A 21,118-nucleotide genomic window follows, 5' to 3' on the forward strand; every position below is an offset into this window, starting at 1 on the left:
TCTACGTAATTATAATGTTGCTGATGATTGACAGCTGATGATCCGGTGATTGACGTGCGTCTGCGCTGGAGAAACTACAACAATGGACTACAAAAAGCGCGTCGTCCACTTCTCCCCATTTTGTTGGTTTTATAAGCAGCTCGGTCAGTACCGCTGCTAGCCATTTTGGTGCCCTAAGCAGAATTGCTTTATGATGCCGCCCCTCCCCCGAAAAGTAGCAGTCTTGGGGCGCCAGGTGGAGGAGTGGTTAGAGCGTATGCCATGTACTTACGTATACTTTTGCTGCAAGTCACATCGCCCTCTCTCTCCTGTTTTTCCATATCTGTCCACTTCTAATAAAAGGCGTCTATGCCTGAAAAAATCTTTAAAGTGATGGTTCGGAGTAAAACGCACCCTAGGTCATTTCCACCAAGACATCCAGCCAAATACCCCCTCGGAAGCATTTTGAGCGATGGTCAACATTGATCAAGATGTAGGCTATCGGTATATCACAAAACAGGGGAGCGCACAGCAGTAGACATAATGATGGCGAGACCCCAGTGCCTGCACAAGCCGCCGGGCCGTTCATCATCATCATCATCACCATCTTCATCATCTTTGCTCAACAGCTGCACCGGATTCCGCGTCCAACACCAAAACGGCGGGACACCGGGACCTCGTCGCTCAGACCAGCTGCAGCCCCAACTCCGGTTCCAGCTCGCGGCAAAGTTGCGCGTTTCTGCTCGGACACAGACAGGTTGCCGAGGCACGAGACCAGGCACGAGCCACGCACAAGCAGAACACAATCCCCAAAAGTGCATTATTTTTTTTAAAGATTTTTTCAGGCATAGACGCATTTTATAAGTAGTGGACATATATGAAAAACAGGAGAGATAACATGCAGCAAAAGACCTTCGGACGAGATCGCAGGGGTATGCTTACGTACGTTGAAGGCATGCGCTATAACCACTCCGCCACCTGCGTGCCTTAAAATTGTTTTTCGGGTAGGGGTGGGGCATTATAAAGGAATTCTGCTTAGGGCACCAAAATGGCTAGCGGCGGCGCTAAAGACGCAACATAACTTCTAGAGATAAACTTGAGTTTAATCTTAAAACAAATACATGGCTTGTATCTGTAAACACAATGCAACCACCAATGACAATGTGGGTCAACATAGAGAAGACAAACCGGAACTTAGTCGATCCGCAGAGCTCGGTTTGTTGGATCACTTGCTGTGAAAGCAAACTGATCTGTGAAGAATTGAGCAACAGTGACATCTTGTGGCCATTTGGTGTAGTCAGTTAAAAAAAGAAAGTGCTCATGTATCGGGGCAATAGTAAGGTTGTAGAAAGTACTTAACCATACTTTTTTCAGATACACAAGTATGTGTACATCAACTTGAGAATAGAACGTCTTTACTTCTGACACCTGTCAGTCACCTTTAACCCCCCCTCCTGTTGATGCAAGAATCTGTCCAATCAATGAGTCCGTATAACGTCACGTTTACTCCTCTTAGTTCGTTAATAAGAAGTCGGTATGAACAGGACCCGGACCAGAACTAGAAAGGTCTCGGTCTGGACCAGAATGGGACGCGGAGAACCACCGCTGCCTGTGGACAACGTACCTTAAGTCGGACACAATTCTAGCCATCATGCATCGCTTTCAACCCACAATACATCACGTTAGGTAGCGCGCTGCAGGCGGCTACATCAAGTCGAATTTGCCTATTGTCTATGTGAAAAGCCGTGCAATGCATTCTGGTAGCGTCGCGGCGAATGTCGAGAGACGGTGAGCGAGTTGGCCGCTCCTCATTTGCATAAAGTTGAAGTCGAATCTACTTTATGCTAATCAGAGGCGGCGGGCTCGACTCGCCGCCTCGGGAACGCTCGCGAACGGTCGTGAACGGTCGCGGAAATCTTCTAAACTGAATGTTGTCGATCTAAAATAAAGACAGATTCAGCAACTGCATAGCTTATTTCTCGCTTAAAATGTTTTCAGAAACACCTTTCGGTGAACTATTTTCGTAAAATAAGAGAAAGTTTCCAAACGAGCCGCCATGTTGCTCTACGTGAACTCCGGAGAAGACAGGACAGCTGTGAAAGCGATCGTCCAATCAGGTGCAGCCATGAACTGTCCGCATGATTGTTTGAAGGAGAGCGCCTGTCAATCATCCTCTAGTGGCAACCCGCCAAGCGTGCAATACTGGGAAGCGGCCGTCCACTCGCATTTAAAATCGCCCCTGTGGACACATACCTTTTAGAGAGAGAGGAGCAGGGGAGGAGCTTAGCACCTAATGACAGAAGCATGTCATCACTCACCAATGCTCTGGTCTGCAGCAGTAGACAACCCCAAATGATCAACTCGACCGCGGTGGAGACGCCGGATCTATTAAAGAGCGACGGTTTTAATGAAATGAAACACAGACAAATATACGCAAAACAGCACGGCAGCGTGCACCTACCTGTGGTCTGATGCTATTGGCAGACACAACAACCCGGAAGTGGGCGGGCCGAAGAGGCAGGAGCCAGAGGTCGGGAGGAGGGACACGGCCTACTTTTATCCCCTTGGTAAGGGCAGTGATTGGCTAATAAACCAGAGGGGCTGTGGTGCAGCCAAACTAGGTTTATTAGGACAATAGTGCCTCGTACCACTACATTATTAATAATAATAAACAATTTATGTTCTAAACATTTCTAATGCACATGCTTGTTTTCCTACAGAAATCATACTTTTCTTGGTGTTTTTTCTTACTCGTCACATTGTTGTCCTGAGACAAAAATTAAAATGAAGCTTATGGGGTTTCGGTAAATTTCTAGATACATTATCAGGAGACCTAAATTTAATTTAATATAATTTAATATATTTCCCCCCCCAGAAATCATCCTTGATGCGACAGAGGTAAGCCCATCCACTTGACAGTGTGAAGCTGCTGGGACTTGATCATCTTCCATCAGCGTAGAAGACTTAAGCTGCTACAGACAGAAAGAAGCAGATGCAGTCACGGCTAGGGTAGAATGTTTATTAGAATTTGCGATTAGCGATGTAACATTCACCTACATGGCGCAAAAAGAAGTCATGAATATGCTAAAAGCAAGTATGCACGCCTTTATTGAAATGAGCCCACCCCCCATCATCAGGGGATGATATATCGGGAACCCATTGACACACCTCCACATGGCTGAACAGGGTGGACTGCACAGAAGCCTTTCGCCCAAATGACACAGTTAACAATAAGTAGAAAATCAACAGAGTTTATATCAAATATTTAGATAAAAATTCAAAGAAATTCAAAAAAGTCCGAAGAGCACTGGATATTCAGATAGTGAAGCAGAAAGACAAAGTAAAAATCATAACAATGCACTGCACTGCACCCGTAATAGTCATGTGTTTCTTCTCTACAGTACTAAGTTGGCAGAAAAAGGTGCATGGCTTTTGTATTCAAATGAATCGCTGTTTTCAGCTGAAACAATGCAGGGAGATGATCAGCTGTGGATGCATTTATTTTTACAGAGAAGTCCTCATGAATCAATGAACACAACAATCAACAGAACCCAGTGGTTAAGAGGTCAGTTTGTAAATAAGAGTCAAAACTTGGCAACATTGAGATTCTGTTAAAGGAAAGAGAGAAAAAAAAAAGAAAGAAAAGAAAGCAACGATAATGTTGTATCGCTGTACCAAAGTGGTGATATTTAATAGCATGTCATGCTCCGTTAGTGAAGTCCTTTTAAACGTGGGAGAAGCTGTCCCACTTAGACGGCGGCCATTTTGGGTCTGGCCTGAGCTTTAATGTGCAGGAAGGGAGAAGGTGAGCTCAGCGAAAGGCAGTAGTCATAGTTGAGGTGAATACAATAATGTCGATGGTGAGGATCCATGGTTGATAATGGTAAAAGATGGGAGGTTCATGCAGCTGGGGTCAGAGGTCGAGGAGGGTTCTCCGCCACACTGGGGCCCCTGCCTCGCCGTGCTTTAGGTAGGACACAAGACTGGGGACGAGCAACAGTGGATCACACGTTAGATATGATGAGGTTACATTCATTCTTGTAGGGAAAAGAGGAAGTTCTATTTCACAATAACTGAAATTATTCTGTCATTTTCACCGTTGGTGGTTTGTGTTTTTGTTTACCTTTCAATATGTAGTCGGTTAGCAGTGTAGGCACCTTCTCACTGTCCTCCTTCATGGCATAAAGAACTACAGGCAAACAGAAAACACCTATCAACACTGGCCATACACTCAGTAATAATAATAATAATAATAATAATAATAATAATAATAATAATAATAATAATAATAATAATAATAATAATAAATGTAATAATAAGGCTGGATACTAACTTTTTGTGAGCATCTGCAGGTCTTCGACAGATGGAAGGGTGCCTTTCTTCTCATATGGAATAACTGTGTTTAGATACTGAAGACAGAGAGGGTCAATGTTCACACACAGAACATAATCCCAGAATTAAATGTTGAACATTTTGGGCAAAGATTGTGTTTCTTGCCAAGAGTGAGATGAAAGGATCACTGCACTCTCATATTTATGTTAAATATCAATCTGCAGCCAGGAGATTATGTTAGCTTAAAGGCTACTAAACAGCTAGTGCTTCTTGTTCAGTACCAGGCTGCTAAGCTAAGCTTACCAGCAGGTTGTAGAGCTTTTGTGTATAAACGATAACATGTATTTGCTTCCCTTTAAAATGCAATGGCTTGTAAGTCTGCTTCAGTTACATTCTCTGATACATAAGGCCAGATATTATCAACAAATGACCCGTGTGAGTTACTTCGTTTGTGGACATTTGCTGGGAAATACTGCTGCCCAATGTCTAGTGTCCCTTCTCATCACGTAACCATTATGTTTGTATGTTGAAGTAGCATCTGACCTCTGACCTTACCTGTTTCTCATTCCCCGTGCTTCCAAATGTCTGTCTGATTCCCGTCTGCAGGATGTTCGACAGTCCCTCCATGCTGAAACGCTGCAGGTCACAACCAGGACACAGAAACAGACCGTTAACACCAGTTACAGCTGACTTTACAGTACACACACACACACACACACACACACACACACACACACACTGAACCAGTGAGATACTGACAGTTTTATTGTTTACGTTGCATCTAGACACTCATGCAGCCTCAGGTACCAAGCTGCTGCAGCTTTGGGAAGATCCATTAGGTTGTTCCCCTGTTACTGGAGAGGTAGACTGGACTGGGCTGTTACTGTATGCAGACAACTGGTCACTTTAGGATGTTTCCAGGAAGCTACTTAAGAGGCTAATGGGTCTGACGCCCATTATGCAACCAGTCAGAGGGAGGAAGAGGCAGCGCTGTCTGGCACCGTGCGTCTGAGTTAACTCAACACAAACCGCCGCGCACGTTTGTAACTCGCCGTCTTCTTAGTTAATCCGGCCCACTATGGAATAATTCACTTTGTTATAGTGACAATGATGAGAGCACTGGTAGGCAAAACCCTTGTAAACACACACACACACACACACACACACACACACACACACACACACACACACACACACACACACACACACACACACACACACACACACACACACATAAATGCATGTTACTAACTAACAGGAGTCTTTGTGGAGCTGGATCGTGGTTATACCTTCTGTCATCGTGGCCCAGCTAGACACCCGCTTATTATATTTTTAATATTTTCTATTTCTGCTGTATTCTTTATTATTATTATTATTATTATTTTTATTATTATTATTATATCCACTGCTGCTGTTGTCTTTAGTAGTGAGTAATTTAACTATTATTTCTGCCATTCCTGTTATTACTGCTCTGATTACATAAATTATTTCTATGAGTTGATTGACTATGTTGTTTGTTTTATTGTTTATTCTGTACACATGACATTGTACTTCTGTCCATCCTGTAGAGGATCCTCCTCTGTTTCACTATTAAACGGGTTCTTTCAGGAGTTTTTTCCTCCTTGGACTGAGGTTCCCGGGACAGAGGATGACAGATGAAAGCCTGAGTCTAATTAGTGATTTGGGGTTGTATAAATACAATTAAAATGAATGTATATAATGTAAAGATGTGTATAGCTAATAGACCCGTGCCTCTCACCTTGACAGGCATGGTCCCCGTCTTCTCCGTGTGGCCCGTGGAAGCCGTGTTCCCTCCGTTGACCGCTGGCGTCCCGCCCCCCTGCAGGCTCAGGGCCTTGTCCCGGCGGCGGCGTTTGCTGCTGTCCCGCTGCTCCTTCTGCCTGTTTTGCACCTCCATGAGGGCCGTGATGAACGTGTTCTTCACCTCCTTCTCAAACTCCAGCTCCTCACGCCGAGCCAGCTGGCTGACCAGTTGCTCGGAGTAGTCACGGATGGCGGCTTCTACCCTTTGTAGCAGTTCAACAAGCGTTGAGCTGGGCATCAGGCTCAGGCCTGCAGAGGGAGAGAGGGATAGTTGGGTTTGAGCAAAAGTAATTCATCTTACAGGTTCAGACATAGAACAACATAAACCATGATCACAATGAGTGGAGCTAAACTTGACTGTAAGTGTTTATTCTAACATGATTTATGTGGGAATATCATTCACTGCACATAAAGATCAAGAAAAAGTTGAGCATTTTCACATTATGAGTGGTTGTAGAAGCTCTTCCTCTCACACTCAGTCTGATAACAGGAGTGGGATCAGGTGCTCGGTGTTGGGCAGCAGCTTTAAATCCTGGGCTCCTTCTCCACCACACTGCCAGATCACCTACTCAGTCTAGTTCCAGCCTTGTTATATGTTTCTAACTCCCGCCTGCAGACGTGCTCAGCCCAACAACTGCCATTGACCCACTCCTGAATCTCTGGACCTCTCTGGATCAACCCTCCCTCTCCTGGATCTTCTGGATCTCCCCCTGTATCACCTTCCTCGTCCTGCTCCATTTCCCCGGTTCAGTCCCTGCCTTCCCCTGACTTAAAGAATCAATTGCACGTTTCTAATTTTTGTTATATAAATCCTTCATTTTGATCAGCCACCTGTTTCAGTATCTGTGCCTGCACTTGGGTTGACATTAATTGTAGGTAGTTGTAGGTAGTTCACAGGGACATTTCCCTTTGAACATTGGTTCAGTTGAATAATCTTGGCAGGCTTCAGGCGTAAAAACAGCGTTTCATAGCAAAAAGGCAAAAGTTAGAGATGAATCTCATGAGGACGATCCCAGTCCTTAGGGTGAGGACCACTCACATTATATTTCTGCCCATATGATCAAAATCATGCCAATGAAGTTTGTTTCTAAACAAAGCAAGTGAGTCAGAATTTGAACTTATATAAATAGCATTAATATTTTACTTTAATAAGCTATTTAGAATTCATGTACAGTGGAGAGTATACAGCTGACCTAAAAGATACATTCCCACAGTGGACTGGACAAATACCAGATGGACCTCCAATATGTTCAGCGGCGGGGTGCCTTATGGCAGAAAACACCTCGTTCTCTTGAACTCTCACCTATGGGCCTGCTAAAACATGAGATGACCAATCTAAGCATGTGGATCACTAAATAAAAACCTGACATGTGGGGCCGACCTTGTGACTCTGTTGGCTGAAGTAAACACAAATGCTGATGCATATTTCTCCATATATCTCTACCCAAAAATAAGATTTGAAGACTGAATATGAGATTAAACAACTTGTTACATAAGACGGGTATATATTGCATTTCATACATGATTGGCCTTGAGCATGTTGTCCATGCACTAATCGTGACTGGCCTTCATGTTGGATCTGCTATAAATAGGGATGATATTTATGTCCAGCCTATGGCAAGGACTTTGTTGAGGCGAGGGGGTGGGGGTGTTGGTTGACTTTGGTATTTTAATGATGTTTAGCTTTAAAGAGAAATAATAGACGTAATGTAAAGGGTACTGTCACTAGAAAGACTTTCACATAAGCAACTCTACGACGACAAGTTGACAACACATGCTCACTGCAACGCATCACATAATGGCCGAAGAAGGGTGTCCAGAAGAGTCGGCCGAGTCATGGCGTGTCAATAAACATATGTTATTCGTTCATTTGTTACATGCACATTGCCCTTTCAAAATGAATTCAGAAGTTAAGTTTACATAACCAAACCACAAAGTTGGGTTTAGGAAAAGGGTGTGGTTGATGTTAACTCACATGGCTAGCGAGTGACAAACCTATCATGCGAGTATTGACACTAAAGATTCACTAATGACTGACAATACAAAACGCCAATGTGTACTTTTAGTTTCAACAGGACACTAACAGCAGTCTCCCGTGTGAAAGTCCTGTGTTTGTCAGTTATTTTATACGGCCCATAATGCAATGGCTGTCAAAAAAGACACGATCACATGCTAAATTAGCGAGCGGCGTGTCAGACGCCACAGAAAACTGACCGGGCCGTCTGCATTATTTTACGCCTCGGCAGTGAGAACCGGTTGTTAGAAACAGTGTTTTCAACAGGAATACAACCTGTCCACAATCCAGACCAGCTGAGAAAATGAACAAATGTCTCTTCACAACTGCTGTCCAAGTGTGAGTTAAAAACAATAACATGGATTATTAATTTTCAGTTTTACCTTCGTAGGAGCAGTTGTTGTTGGAGGCCAGTGACAGCTGCCTGATCTCCTCCAGCAGGGACGGGTTGGTCCTGGAGGAGCAGTGGCTGCTCTCCTCCTCATCTTCCTCCTCCTCAGTTTCCCCGGGATCTGGAGAGTTCTCCATCATCTCCACTATCTCCTCAATGACCTTTGTAGAGAGGGAAAGAGAGATGGACGGAAGAGTCAGGGGTAAGTACACACACATCCATAACCATCCATTTGTCAGGAGAGTGTGGCCACTAAAATGCTGGAAGCCTCCTGTATATGTTTATATCACACTTAAATCCATTACTGATGTCTACACAGAGGCAGACCTGGATTTAGGAAGGCGTCCATGTAAACTCTTCTACCCGCACAATATAAGAGCAGTCCAACACGTCACGCTGTCCAACAGGTTTCCAGTCCTTTTATCGGAAGTGATAAAGAGCCTCTCCACAAAAGTATGCAGACAAAAAGGACCAAATCAAACTAGGAATGTCACAATGCAAAGACTGTATCTGGGGTTCCTCATGGATCTTTACTTGGTCCTTTGATGATATAATTGTCCAGGAGCATTGCCACGATTAGATCATTTCCTTCAATGTGTGAAGAACAAGCCCTCATACATGCCTTGGTCTCCAGCCCTCCAGATCATCAGAACTCCTTCACACTGGACTGCCTCCAGTTTGTGCAAAATACAGCAGTTCTTACAGGATTGAGACGTATGAGCTCTATCCACCATTCTGGCCTCCCTGCACTGGTTACCATAGATTGTATATTCATTCTTTTAGTCATCATGACATTGTGGTTTTGAAGCCTCGTGTTAGGCATTTTGGCCATCGCCATATTGGATTCAGCCATCGCCATCTTGGAATTTCTACAACCAGTAAAGGAATTGACCATATTGATCTAAGTGTTAAAGCTAACTGGTAACGTAGTAGCAACGGTAACGCGGCTGTGGAAGTGAAATGTCAATCACTTCACTTCAGCAATGTCTTCACTCTTCAGAAAAGGAGGTTGATGCCTGTTAGTTACCTGTGGTGTAGAATTGATTTTAAAATGTTGTCCTGCCATTGACTTTTTCACTTCAAAAAATCCCAAAAATGATATTAATGTAAATGAAAAAGCATCATGTGTGAAAAGTGTCAGGTAAAATATAAACAGGACCCACGCACCATTCTGAGAGCAGTGTAGGCATTCATCTTGGACCTGGAGCTGCATTAAACACACACACACACACACACACACACACACACACACACACATACACACACACACACCTGATCAGCTGAAATGAGAGGTTCTTCCTTCAGGCAGTTGGCATTGTCATTCTTCTCATTCATCTCCTCCTCCTCTTTTTCGTGGATCTGCAGAACGTGAGACGAAACATGAGAAAAAACAATTGGCTGTGATGGCTATGAGTATGTCATGAAGAAAATGAGGGGAATAAGAGTTTAAAAAAGGGCTTAGTTGTGTTAAACTCTAATAAACTAAATCCCTAATCATTTTCCAAAAGAACTTCACTGGGAAGACGTGATCAGCCACACTCAGTTTAAAGTCTCATCATTCAATATTTTAAAGGTTTTACATTATTTAGTATCACTTTAAAAAGAAATGTAATATTCCATTTGTAAAAGTGTTGTATAAATAGGTAATAACTTATTTATGAACTCATTTTCAAAATGTGAAAACTTTCATTCAGTGTGGTAGAAAAGTGACTTGTAATGTTATATAATCTGTGACATTGGCTGTAGGTATGGATCTGTTGGTCCGACCACAGAGACTGTATAAGAAGTGATGTCACCCATTTGTTTATGGACTACAGTTTTGAAACCTCAACTTTGGCTTTTTAGTCATCGCCATCTTGTTTTTTTTTTTTTGTTAAACCAGAATTGACATAAACGTTCCTGCACTGAAAACACCCTAAACTGGCTCAAGTCGGTACCCATCCCCTGTTTTCTGGTCTGTTGGACTCTAAATGGACCATAATGTACTAAATGAACATCATGCTGGATTGAAGAAGACTTGAAACAAGAGATTGAGACCATAAACTCACGTTTACAATGTTTACTGAGATAATAAATCAAGTCAGAAGTAGGCTCATTTTCTCTGAGACTTCTATACAATCAGAGAGGAGTCGCCCCCTGATGGCCAGTAGAAAGAATGCACCTTTAAGGACGTTTGAAGCCTGTATAAGGCTTTTTCTTTTAACGCCATCACTGGCATTGTGGTTTTTGAGAAAGGAATCAACAACTGACAATGCTGATCCTTCAACATTTCAGCTGCTGCCATCATCAGGTAAGACAGTTTTCATTGGTCCGATACTTGAGTTTATGATCAAAAATCAGGAAAACTGACATTCCCATCAATCACTTTGCATTTCGTGATTAACACTGTTATCATGCGAACACGCTCAACCGAGCTGGTGAACATGGTAAGCATCAGCATGTTCAAATTGTCATTGGTTGCTGATGTTAGCGTTTAGCTCAAAGCATCGCTGTGTCTATCCACATCCCAGAGCTGCTCCTGGCTGTTGATGTTCAGTCTAATTACATTAATGTCCGTCTAATTATTCATATGGCAGAACTGGAAACTAGTTCACTGAAAGATTTATAGAACAAACAGGACACAGCAAGCAGATTTATTTTCTGGTTCTATAGGAAAAAATACAATAAAGTAAGGAATTGCAAAATAAATAATAAAATATGTGCCCTTGTGTCCATTTTGAGATATTTACTGGTGGTCTGTTTTAAAGCATTTCAACTTAGAGAGGATCCCAGCAACTAAAGACAAGACAGGAGCAGCACAAGGATGCATGTTCACAACAACCCTCTGTCTCTGGGCCTAAAGTGTCTGCTCTGGCCTTGACCAGCCCAAACATGGCCCGACTGCTAAGTGCGGCTGTCCAGTTGGATGTGACTGACAGCCAATTTAGGGAGGGGAGGAGGAGGGAGACTGCTGACTAGCAGGCCAGTCAAGGTTGGGCAAGCATGTCTTCAAGAGTCAGCATGAGATTAAGCCTCAGAAAGAATGAAACAGTCAGCTACTCCGTGCTGTATCTCAAAATGAAAAATAATGCATTTACACTTATAAAAACATGAACATAGAATGATATGGCACCTTATCAACTTGTGGGACAGACAATAATAAACTAAAAAGGGGTAACCTAAATGGTTACTTTTTTCCAAGAAACGAAAAATTAAAGAATAAAAAAATGTTTTTACTCATGGTTGGGTATAATAGCAGATCTAAACCGAAGATGCAGAGTGACGTGTACCTCCTGCTCAGAAAGATTGCCGTTGAGTCCCTCTGAGTCGGTGGCGTCCCAGGTGGAGCTGTAGTTGTCAGTCAGAGCGTCCCACACACTGAAAAACGACACAAAGACACACACAGGCACACATAAGCAATGGCAAGTACCACACTACAGGCATCAAGAGAGTATTTTGGCTTCAGCTCTAAAGGCTGGCTACCATCTGAACAGACGCTGTAGTTGGACAGTTATATAACAGCATTAGGCCAGAGTCTGGTGCGTTGTTTTATCTCCTCCGTTCTAAGGAGGTCTACTCAGTCTTTTGCAGCCTGCAACTCAGTCAATATTTCAATGTGGAAAGTCAATGATGGTGGTCAATATGCAGAGCTGGAGGCTGCACAGGAACAATGCACAAGAGAAAAAAAAAACAGCTTACTACTCAGTAAAAGGTGTCCTTAGCAAAGATTGAGATAAAGCTTCTCACATCATCGTGCCAGTGGACTCTGGCTGCAACCGAGAGCGAGCGTCTGGACGAGGACAAGGGACATACAACCGGGAGAGAAGTCTCCTTTGTGGTTTTTCCTCCTCCACTAAGAGGTTGGCTCGGGCCTGCTGCCCTGCTCCCGGTGGCGCTGCCCACACCCGGACACACACTGGACCCCATTCAGCTCACGGCTGACCTCACCAGCCATGCCTGCATCTCATTACCGTATGCACCAGCAATAACAAGTCCAGAATGGAAATTTAAAAGATATATTGAACTGTAAACTTCAACAAATGCTAAAACAATTATACTTTTAAAATGCATTGTGCGTTATATAAATGTATTATTACCCTGCTAAGCAGTTTAAAAAGATCTAAATTAAACTTGGAATTGAGATCAGAATTCTGCTCACAAGTGCTTTTGTTTAGCAGCATACAACTCTGAAATAGTATCAATATACACTACTGTGCAATTTCAATATTCTAAGCAATATTATAATGAATTTATCCTATTTCATTTGTGCAATAATGTGAACTCAACCACTCAGTCTGTCCAATCGTGTCACAGTTATATATATATATAAAAAGATACCACCAATAATAAGAAAAGCAACCTTGAAAAAATACAGTACAAATGTCATAGAACTTTATCCCAATAGTTTTTGGAAATGTCACTTTCTTGGAGAGCTAGTGCTTGTTAGCTTAGCTTAGCATGATCGCAGTAACTGGTAAAAAACAATGAAATGTTGTGGTTTTACAGTGGGTTATGCAGGATTAGAAATTAACTGGTATAAGCAGATTTTATTTTTACATCTTTGGACTGAGCCAGGCTAACTCTTACCCTGTTTCTAGATGTTATGCTAAGCTAAGCTAACTGCAATTTGTGTACTGCGTAAGGAACAATAATGGAATTGGTCTCTTTCAAACATTTTCTTTCCCTTTATATGAAACTGAACCTGTTAAATGAAACGAATCTCAGCAATTAAAAGACATTTTATAGCATCTAAACAGTAATCACCACAATACAAACCACAGCAACACATTCAGAGCTCATGAATGTGTCACATGGTTTGGTTATCTGGCCAGCAGGACCGGGAACTTCATGTCACTAAGCTGTCCTGCTGTAGTTGTTGGCCTGCAGCCACTGAAGAGACATCGGCAACTGCAGGGATTAGGCCAACATGTAATTGTACTGCTCTAGTTTGCTTTTGCACATTTACATTTTTGATGTTTATGTGATTTATAAAACCCTGGAGTGAAAAGAGACATTTACCCTGTTTGCAATAACACAACACAATGTCCTCAGTGTTATGAACATCAGAGCGGTTTTAGTTTCTATTAATAGCTGTTCCAAGTGAAAAACTATCTTGTGAATGAGACTCACTGATTATAAATTACAATAGGGATCGTAATTTGCAGGAATTGTCATGAACATAGAGGAACAATACAACAAGAGGAGGATTGAACCCTTGTTATTCCCTTGTTTGACTGGAATATATGTGAGTACAGTTATTTCTTCATCAGTGCCACAACAAACAGGCTAAAGCATGAGATTCATGTGTCGGTCATAACATGCAGATTAGTACTCACATCCACCCACCCCCTTGTGTTCTGCACTCAGTCATCAGTCAAAGCTTGACTCATATTCAACGGCAGTTTAATAGCGTTTGAAAATCATGTGATTCCTTTCCAAAATGCTCTCCTCTTACACCTACACTCAGACTATTTTTAGCACGATTCACATCCACACAGCGTGAAGACACTGTGTGTGTTTCTGTTGGCTAAAGGAGGAGGATCCGGCTCTCAGCTGGCGGAGAGGCAGAGACCCACAGTGCCGAAGCCTACTGAGGCGAACAACACTGCACATTGAATAATTCAGCAGTAGGCCGACTGAGGAGCTGGGGAGGGTGGGGTCATGCTGCTGATTGACTGGGTGTGTGTGTGGGCATATTTTGGCCTTTGTCATGTGCTGAGACACTGTTTAGGTCTTGAGCCTGTGGTGTGGAAGGGATTCATGTTTAAACTGCTGGAGGAAAAGTATTTTCTTTGGTATTTTATTATTTAATTTCATTTGCAGTGATATCTTTTTTGACTAGAGCACCGTTCAAGCCTTTTATTACTTTTTCAGCCGGTGTGGAAACAGGGAGATGACATGCGGGAAATACGTCCCAGGCAGGAGTCGAACCTGGGACCACCTCGTCGAGGATGTTAAGCCTCTGTACATGGGGTGGCTGCTCTAACCACTGCACCACTGGCCACCCCTGTATTTGCAGTCATTTCTATCGTTTGTGATGGCCTAGTAGGGTGCATCCATACACTGTTTATAAGAAGTGGACGTAGTTATGGTTACGCCGCCTATTGGTTTGTGGACTACAGTTTTAAAACCCAGAGTTCGGCATTTGAATTGTTGTTATCTAGAAATGATTGCAATCAGTGAAGGAAGTGACCATATTTGGACTGCAGACGAGCGACGGGTGGATCTGATGAACACAAGCAGCAGAGCGGCAACCTTACTGGATCAGGATCCATCTGGATTCTGGTGTGAAGCTGCTAACAAAGTTAGCTTCATGGTTCAAGATCCGGAGGTTGCTGCCTGGGTGCATCACAAAGCCCAAATGCAAAAGTTCAAATAGAAATATAAAGTAATTATATTATTTATGAAATTATGTTCAAGTTATTTCTATTTTCAAAACAAGAATATTTATGTATATTTGGTGTATATTGATATTAATATGTGCCAGTTTAGTTCAGACTGAATCAAATCCATTAACAGACTGGTGAATGGCATACCATGTGGTTGAAAGCCCCGTATTATTAGTAGTAAGTGTATATTTTGACAAACGATTTTCACTCACTCTTCATCCTGCAGCCTCTCCTCGTCCTCCTGGTTGTGAGACTGGCTGCGTATGGGTGCCAGGACCTCCGTCTTGGTGTTGTAATTGTGGAAACAAACGTTGAGCTTCTCGTCAAACTCGTTCACCAGATCCTCCATCGACTTGAAGCTCATCATCTCAGAGAAGTTCTCCAGCTCGGAGAAGTCCTCGCGGCTGATTGTGGCCAGGGGGACGGTGGTGGTGGTGGAGTAGGAGGTGTGTTTGAGGGCTGGGTGGTCCAGCTCGTCCATGCGGCAGGGCCGGAGGTCATCAAACTCCTCATCCAAGCATACGAGAGGGGCTTCCATGGTGTCCCCCGTCTGGTAATCTCTGAGCCCTGCACATAGAGAGGGATGGTCATATAGCCTTTAATGCATTTGCACAGCTTATAAAACAGATGTATTAAGTTTCATCAGCATTCGTTTAATGAAGCAGCACCACTACTGTAGCCAGGGGGCGTTAACGTATGTATCAACCCAGTTTCCTCAAAATTATGACAAGACAACTAAACAGCAATCTCACCCGAACCCTTACCCCGTTCACAGGCAACACTAAAGTTGTCACACTCCTGGTGCAACAACTTTGCATTTTTGACCCGTCCACCACCAAGACCTGCTCCCTACTTGGACTTCCACAAACTCATTTCAAACTCATTTGTGATACGTCGAATAAATGTTATCCACCGCAAATTTTCCCTCCAAATTTAATTCAGCAGTTCAGTGTGTGTTTGTGTGGGAACATCATTTTTAGGAGACAGAAGCACAGTAGAGGCAGCACACTGGGGCCCATGACCTGACGGGCCTGTGTTCCTCGAAGAATCATGTCAAAATAAGAAGGTTCCATTTGCTATGTATGCCCTCTAAAAGGCAAATTTTCTTTCTTTTCATTTCAATTCTTTTTATTTGCTGTGGCATTTTTGTCATCTCCAGTGATGATTGCTGGTCAGTATGTTGATGTTGCCCAATTTCAAGCTTTAAAGAGGCAGTAAGTAACTAGGGCCCCTCATAACAGTGTGCATTAGGGCCTGTCATAACCACCTTCCCCCACTGGCTGCAGCAAATGTGTGTGGAATCAGACAAAGCACAAAAATCGGAATCTGTCCTCATCTGTTAGATGGACCAACACCCCAGAAGGATTTATCTGGCGCCTCCTAAATCCTGCCTGCCTGCCTCACCTCATGTGGAATGGCACCATGTTGTCTAGACAAAGAGGAGATCAAGGTAGATGTGCCAGAAGGGGACCAGGTCCCAAAGGGGACCCAACCAGTTGGCTTTCCTGGTAAACTACAGTTAATTAAGTGCATCTTCTGGGATTTAACTGATGAGGTTTCCAAGCTTCTGGGACATGAAAGTATAGGAACGGTCACAGTGTAGATGTATATACCAGTAGATAATCTTAATGATACATATCTGGGTGTACAAATCTATCCTTCTATAAACTGTGTCAAAAACGGAGCCAGATAATTATATCTGTGCTGAGAATGATTCTGATTCAGAGAGATGGACTCATCTTCTAATGTATCTCACTGCACGCATCAGCTTTATAAGTGAGTATATCTACTGAATGTGTAAGGAAACATCTTACAGCACAGACTTCAGAAAGTTACTTCAAAATATATTAACAATTTAGATTTGAATACGTGCTTTGTGTATTTATTTTTCAGATATTCATTTATTTATGGACAGGGAAACACTGGCAGTTGCGGGAGCGGTGGTTTAGTGGTTTGATGGCGATGATGCCTGGAAGTAGTTGATGTAGCACAGGACATGCCAAGATTAAAAAGAATTATGTTTAATTTGCCCAGTTCCCAGTCCCTTCAAGGGCAATTTGGGGTTCAGTATCTTGCAAACAGACACTATGACATGTGGACTGGAGGAGCCGGGGATCACAGCTACCACATGCAGATTGAATCACCAGTAAGACAAATATATGCCATTTCTGGTTGAACTTTTAACGATGGTGCAGTTTAGGGTAAAACTGTACTTACTTCCTTTTTTTACAGACAACTAAATGATGCTGGAAAATCATCATGAATATGTTCACAGAAATTTCACTCGTCTGGAATTAATCCATTTAAATTTATTTGTTGGCATCTCCACAGACGCTGCAGTGTTTCTACTGGGACTTTTAAACTTCCCAATAACTTCCTGATCGTTATTTTTGCTTGATTGTTATGATTTTTGACAATTTTTGACATGCAGTATATTATTAAAATAATGGCCTTGGACTTCGGAGCGCCTGAGTGCCAAATGAATTCAACAGCAGAAATAAATGGGCGTTAACCTGCACAAAGAAGCTGCAGCCTTCTTGTGGAGGACTTCAGTCGGACTTGTGAGAGAAGTTGTATCTCTCTCAGCTTGTCTGACGCAGTGTGATTGCACTAGTGAGGCCCGAATTTCCTCCTGTGTGCTTTGCTGGACCGTGGCCTGGCCTGAGTGGGTGAGTACAGAGGAGCCCATTTAAAAAGAAGCTTGTGCAAGCCTCTTCCTCCCCATCACACCACTCAGCAAAGTGCTGCTCCGTCATCAGCCGGATAGTGTTTTATTAGATCCACTCTCTATAGCTCCCTGCTCTCTGTACTGCTGCCTTTCTTTTTTAATTGCATATCTGCTTCATTTTGGCTTTTGTCTCCAATTACTCTGCTGAGAAAGTGACGTTGTTGAATGAATCCAGGAGGGAAATTAATCACATTAGCGGGCCGACTCTAACCTTGCCACAGGGAATCTTTGCAGGAGGCACTGATGCACTGTTGCTTGAAAATTTGGCATGGTGAAAAAATCACACATTGAATCTCCTAATAGCACTTTCCAGTCAGCCTATTTACTGCTAGCGTAGTTGGAATATTTTGTTGGAGCACAAAGAGAGGTGCATCCATATTAAAGCGGAGAGCAGCACAGATATTGTGGAGATGTGCAGGTATTGGATGTCTATAGTGTGTGTCTGGGATGTGTGTCAGCCCTTTCTCTGTGTGTGACCTTCACAGAGCGTGATGGTGGTGCTGGTGGTCTCAGGTGTGTTTCTCCGTACCGCCACAAGCTTGCAGGTATGACAAGAGCCAATCACAACAGCTCACCAGAGGTCATTTAATGTAAGGGAGCCAAAACATGCGGCCCGTTTCGATGTGGGAGGGATCGCCACAGCTACTTGACCAAACAGCACATCCAACACCTATTCCACTGCAGATTTAAAAAAAAAAAAGCATTGATGATGCGCACGATCGTGCATTTTATATTTAGTCAATGCCAAAGCATGTCTAAATGAATTAGTGTGAGTCAGCTGTGTCACAAATATGAAATGAGATTATTGCTCACATCTCTAACGACTCTTGGCTCAAACAACATATGAGTCCGAGCAGCAATATGATTATAATCGTATTGAAAATGCCTGAAAAATCATTCATTCCCACATAAATACAACTGACATGGATTCCGCTTCAAATCAATATTCAGGCAGCCGAGGCATAAATGGAAATGAAGCAAGTGCATGTCATCAGCTCATCACGGGGAGAAGAGAGAGGAGAGTGGGGGAGGGAGAGGAGAGCAGCAGAGAGATGGAGGAAACCATGGTTACAAGGCGAGGATGGAGGGAAGATGATGCACACACCGAAGACCTCAGAGAGGTCAGGACTGGAAGGATGAAGAGCAGGATGGGAGGGACAGGAGGAAGACGGATTACCTGCAGTCGATGTGCCTCTGTTGTTGTGGCTTGGTGTGACGGCGGGATCTTCTCAGACAAGGAGAAACTGTGCCTAAGCCTCCCTCCGCTGCAAAACCCACCGCCGAGCAGCAGCAGTCACGTTCATCCCAGGGTGAAAGAGAGAGAAACAAAATGAGGGAGGTAAAGATGGCAGCGTGGTCTGAGCTTCAGTCTGTATCCCTTCCCTCACCCGTTAGCCCACAGCCACCCTTATCTGTCCTCCCACAGCCCGTTGTTTTCCAATCAATAGGCAGCCAGCCCAGCTCACAGCGAGCCTGCGCACTGCCACAACTCTGACGACATTACCTCACCCCCTCCCTTTCTTCCCTCAATATCCTCTCTCTCTCTCCCTTTGTCCCTGCCTCCTCCCTCCCTCCCTCACGCATTAATTCCCCAATATTCATGAGGAGAGAAGGAGGGAGGGTAGGAGCTTTGGGGGAAGGAGCTGCAAGGTAGCACATTATTTATCTGCCAAAATGACACGTTAAATCCTGATTATTTCAACCACCTTTCCTCCTATTCCTCCTATACGTCAGAGTGAAATGACCAATCCAGAAGAGAATGTAATATTTTAAACAGTACAAGGTGATAAAATTAATATCACACTATATAGCGTTCAAGACTATAGCTTTGAAAATTGAAAATAGAAAACCAAACACTCTGTTTCATGATTTTACTTTACCTGAAGGCAACTATTAAAAATGCCAAGAAGGTAGCTGTTCTCTATATAGTATAAATATTCCTCTAGTATAAATATTCCTCTATATAGTCATCCATATAGTCCACTACATAGTTCTCTACATAGACCCCTACATAGTCCTCCAGTCCTCCATAAAGTCCTCTATATATTGAAAGGGAGTGATTTTGACACAACTCTTGTGAAAATCACATACCAGCTAATAGTTTCAATATTATGAATTAACGGCATAATAAATGGAAATTAAATTAAGTGAGAGATAGTTCTTCAACAGATCTAGTTGGTTTGGATGTTTGTGACGGTAGTTCAACTTGAAACTCAAACTCAAGAGTCTGATCACTTCATTTATGTTGCGTTTCTGTACGGTTGCAGGTGTTTATGTGGGAAGTCTTCAGGTTTGTCCAAAACATGTGCTGAAGCTCAACTGTGTTGTTGTTAATGTTGTTGAATTTTGAAAGCAACCAACGTATTTAAATTCAATGGCCTCTTTAGCTTCTTTGTGAACTGTTTGAAAATTTTGAAATATGAGTGTTCTGTTTTAGACATGGAGGCATCATTCAGTTTGATTAACACTTTCCAAGAATATCAGCATCTCTGATTTCCAGAACTGTCTTCTTTGTTGGTTGTAGGTGTTGGGGGAGGAGCAGCAGACTGGAGGGAGACGATGACATCAAGGTGAGGAGAGGTAGACCTGAAGACACTACTGTCTGCTAACAGCTGGAAATATTTGAAGGACTGTGTCTGTAATGTGTTACATCATTAAAAGTCATTCAAAATCAATAGAATAATACGTTGAAAAAAGTATTTTAAAGCCAAAGTGATTTATGAAAAGAACACAGTATATCATAAAAAGTCAAATGTTATTTAAAAAAATTCTTACTTTTTAGTTAGGATGTCCTAAATAGTCATAAAAAGTCATGAACACCTATAATGTAGTATGTAAAAAATATAGTACAGTATAGATTTTTTAAAAGTAATATTGTAGTACACTTAGTATTTTAAAAATCATATGAGCCCCCCGCAACCCTTCACAGGAGAAGTGTTGTTGATAATGGATGGATAATACTGTATATGATGTTAAGAAATGTCAGAAAAAACACATTGTATATTTAAAAAAATCATGCAAAAGCCATAGGAAAGTATTTAGAGAACAAAAAGTAATCCTACTGTATGTCTAAAACGATAAAAACAAAAAATAATATCATAGCTTCTCAAAAACCTTAACAAAATGATGCAAACGTCATAGTATAGTATGTCACAAAAGTCATAAAAAACACCATATGACAGTATGTAAAAATGGTGATGTAATAAAACAGGTATGCTTGCACACTATACTAGTATAGTAGGATGCTGTACACTATAAAAAAAAAATCTCACATCAATGAAGACTCATTTCCACCTACCTACCTAACACCGGGAACACACGGGCATGCAGCCATGTGTAGGCTACACAAACGTCATCATCATTAGTGTTAAACACTATTTTTTCGAAGCATCACAACCGACCAGCCAACAAACACCAACTTCATTAGTCTGGGAAAGAAGCTGCTTCTTCCCACACAACAAGAGAAAGAAAAGGGTTGAAAA

General features: G+C 42.5%; 1 protein-coding gene and 1 pseudogene across 3 annotated transcripts; both read right to left on the reverse strand.

Moving 5' to 3' along the window:
• Positions 1–2,925: 2,925 nt before the first annotated feature.
• fez1 (fasciculation and elongation protein zeta 1 (zygin I)) lies at positions 2,926–12,360 on the reverse strand. Of its 2 annotated transcripts, none has more exons than XM_084029424.1 (9): positions 12,219–12,360; positions 11,810–11,897; positions 9,813–9,899; positions 8,533–8,701; positions 6,071–6,384; positions 4,867–4,947; positions 4,313–4,388; positions 4,103–4,168; positions 2,926–3,962 (listed from the first exon to the last, which is right to left on the reverse strand). In XM_084029424.1, exons 3-9 carry the CDS (start codon positions 9,873–9,875, stop codon positions 3,946–3,948), a joined length of 786 nt encoding a protein of 261 aa, XP_083885550.1. In that variant the 5' UTR covers positions 9,876–9,899; positions 11,810–11,897; positions 12,219–12,360; the 3' UTR covers positions 2,926–3,945. The 2 variants fall into 2 exon arrangements, with proteins under 2 accessions (XP_083885550.1, XP_083885549.1); XM_084029423.1 differs by having other exon boundaries at positions 12,267–12,286.
• A 2,756-nt stretch (positions 12,361–15,116) lies between these two features.
• LOC311026093 (fasciculation and elongation protein zeta-1 pseudogene) lies at positions 15,117–19,118 on the reverse strand (annotated as a pseudogene). The gene is made up of 2 exons (XR_014599338.1): positions 18,814–19,118; positions 15,117–15,475 (listed from the first exon to the last, which is right to left on the reverse strand). The product of XR_014599338.1 is annotated as a fasciculation and elongation protein zeta-1 pseudogene (transcript).
• Between the last annotated feature and the right edge of the window lie 2,000 nt (positions 19,119–21,118).

This window comes from Eutrigla gurnardus, assembly GCF_963514095.1.
Source record: "Eutrigla gurnardus genome assembly, chromosome: 15".
NCBI classification, from domain to species: Eukaryota; Metazoa; Chordata; class Actinopteri; order Perciformes; family Triglidae; genus Eutrigla; species Eutrigla gurnardus.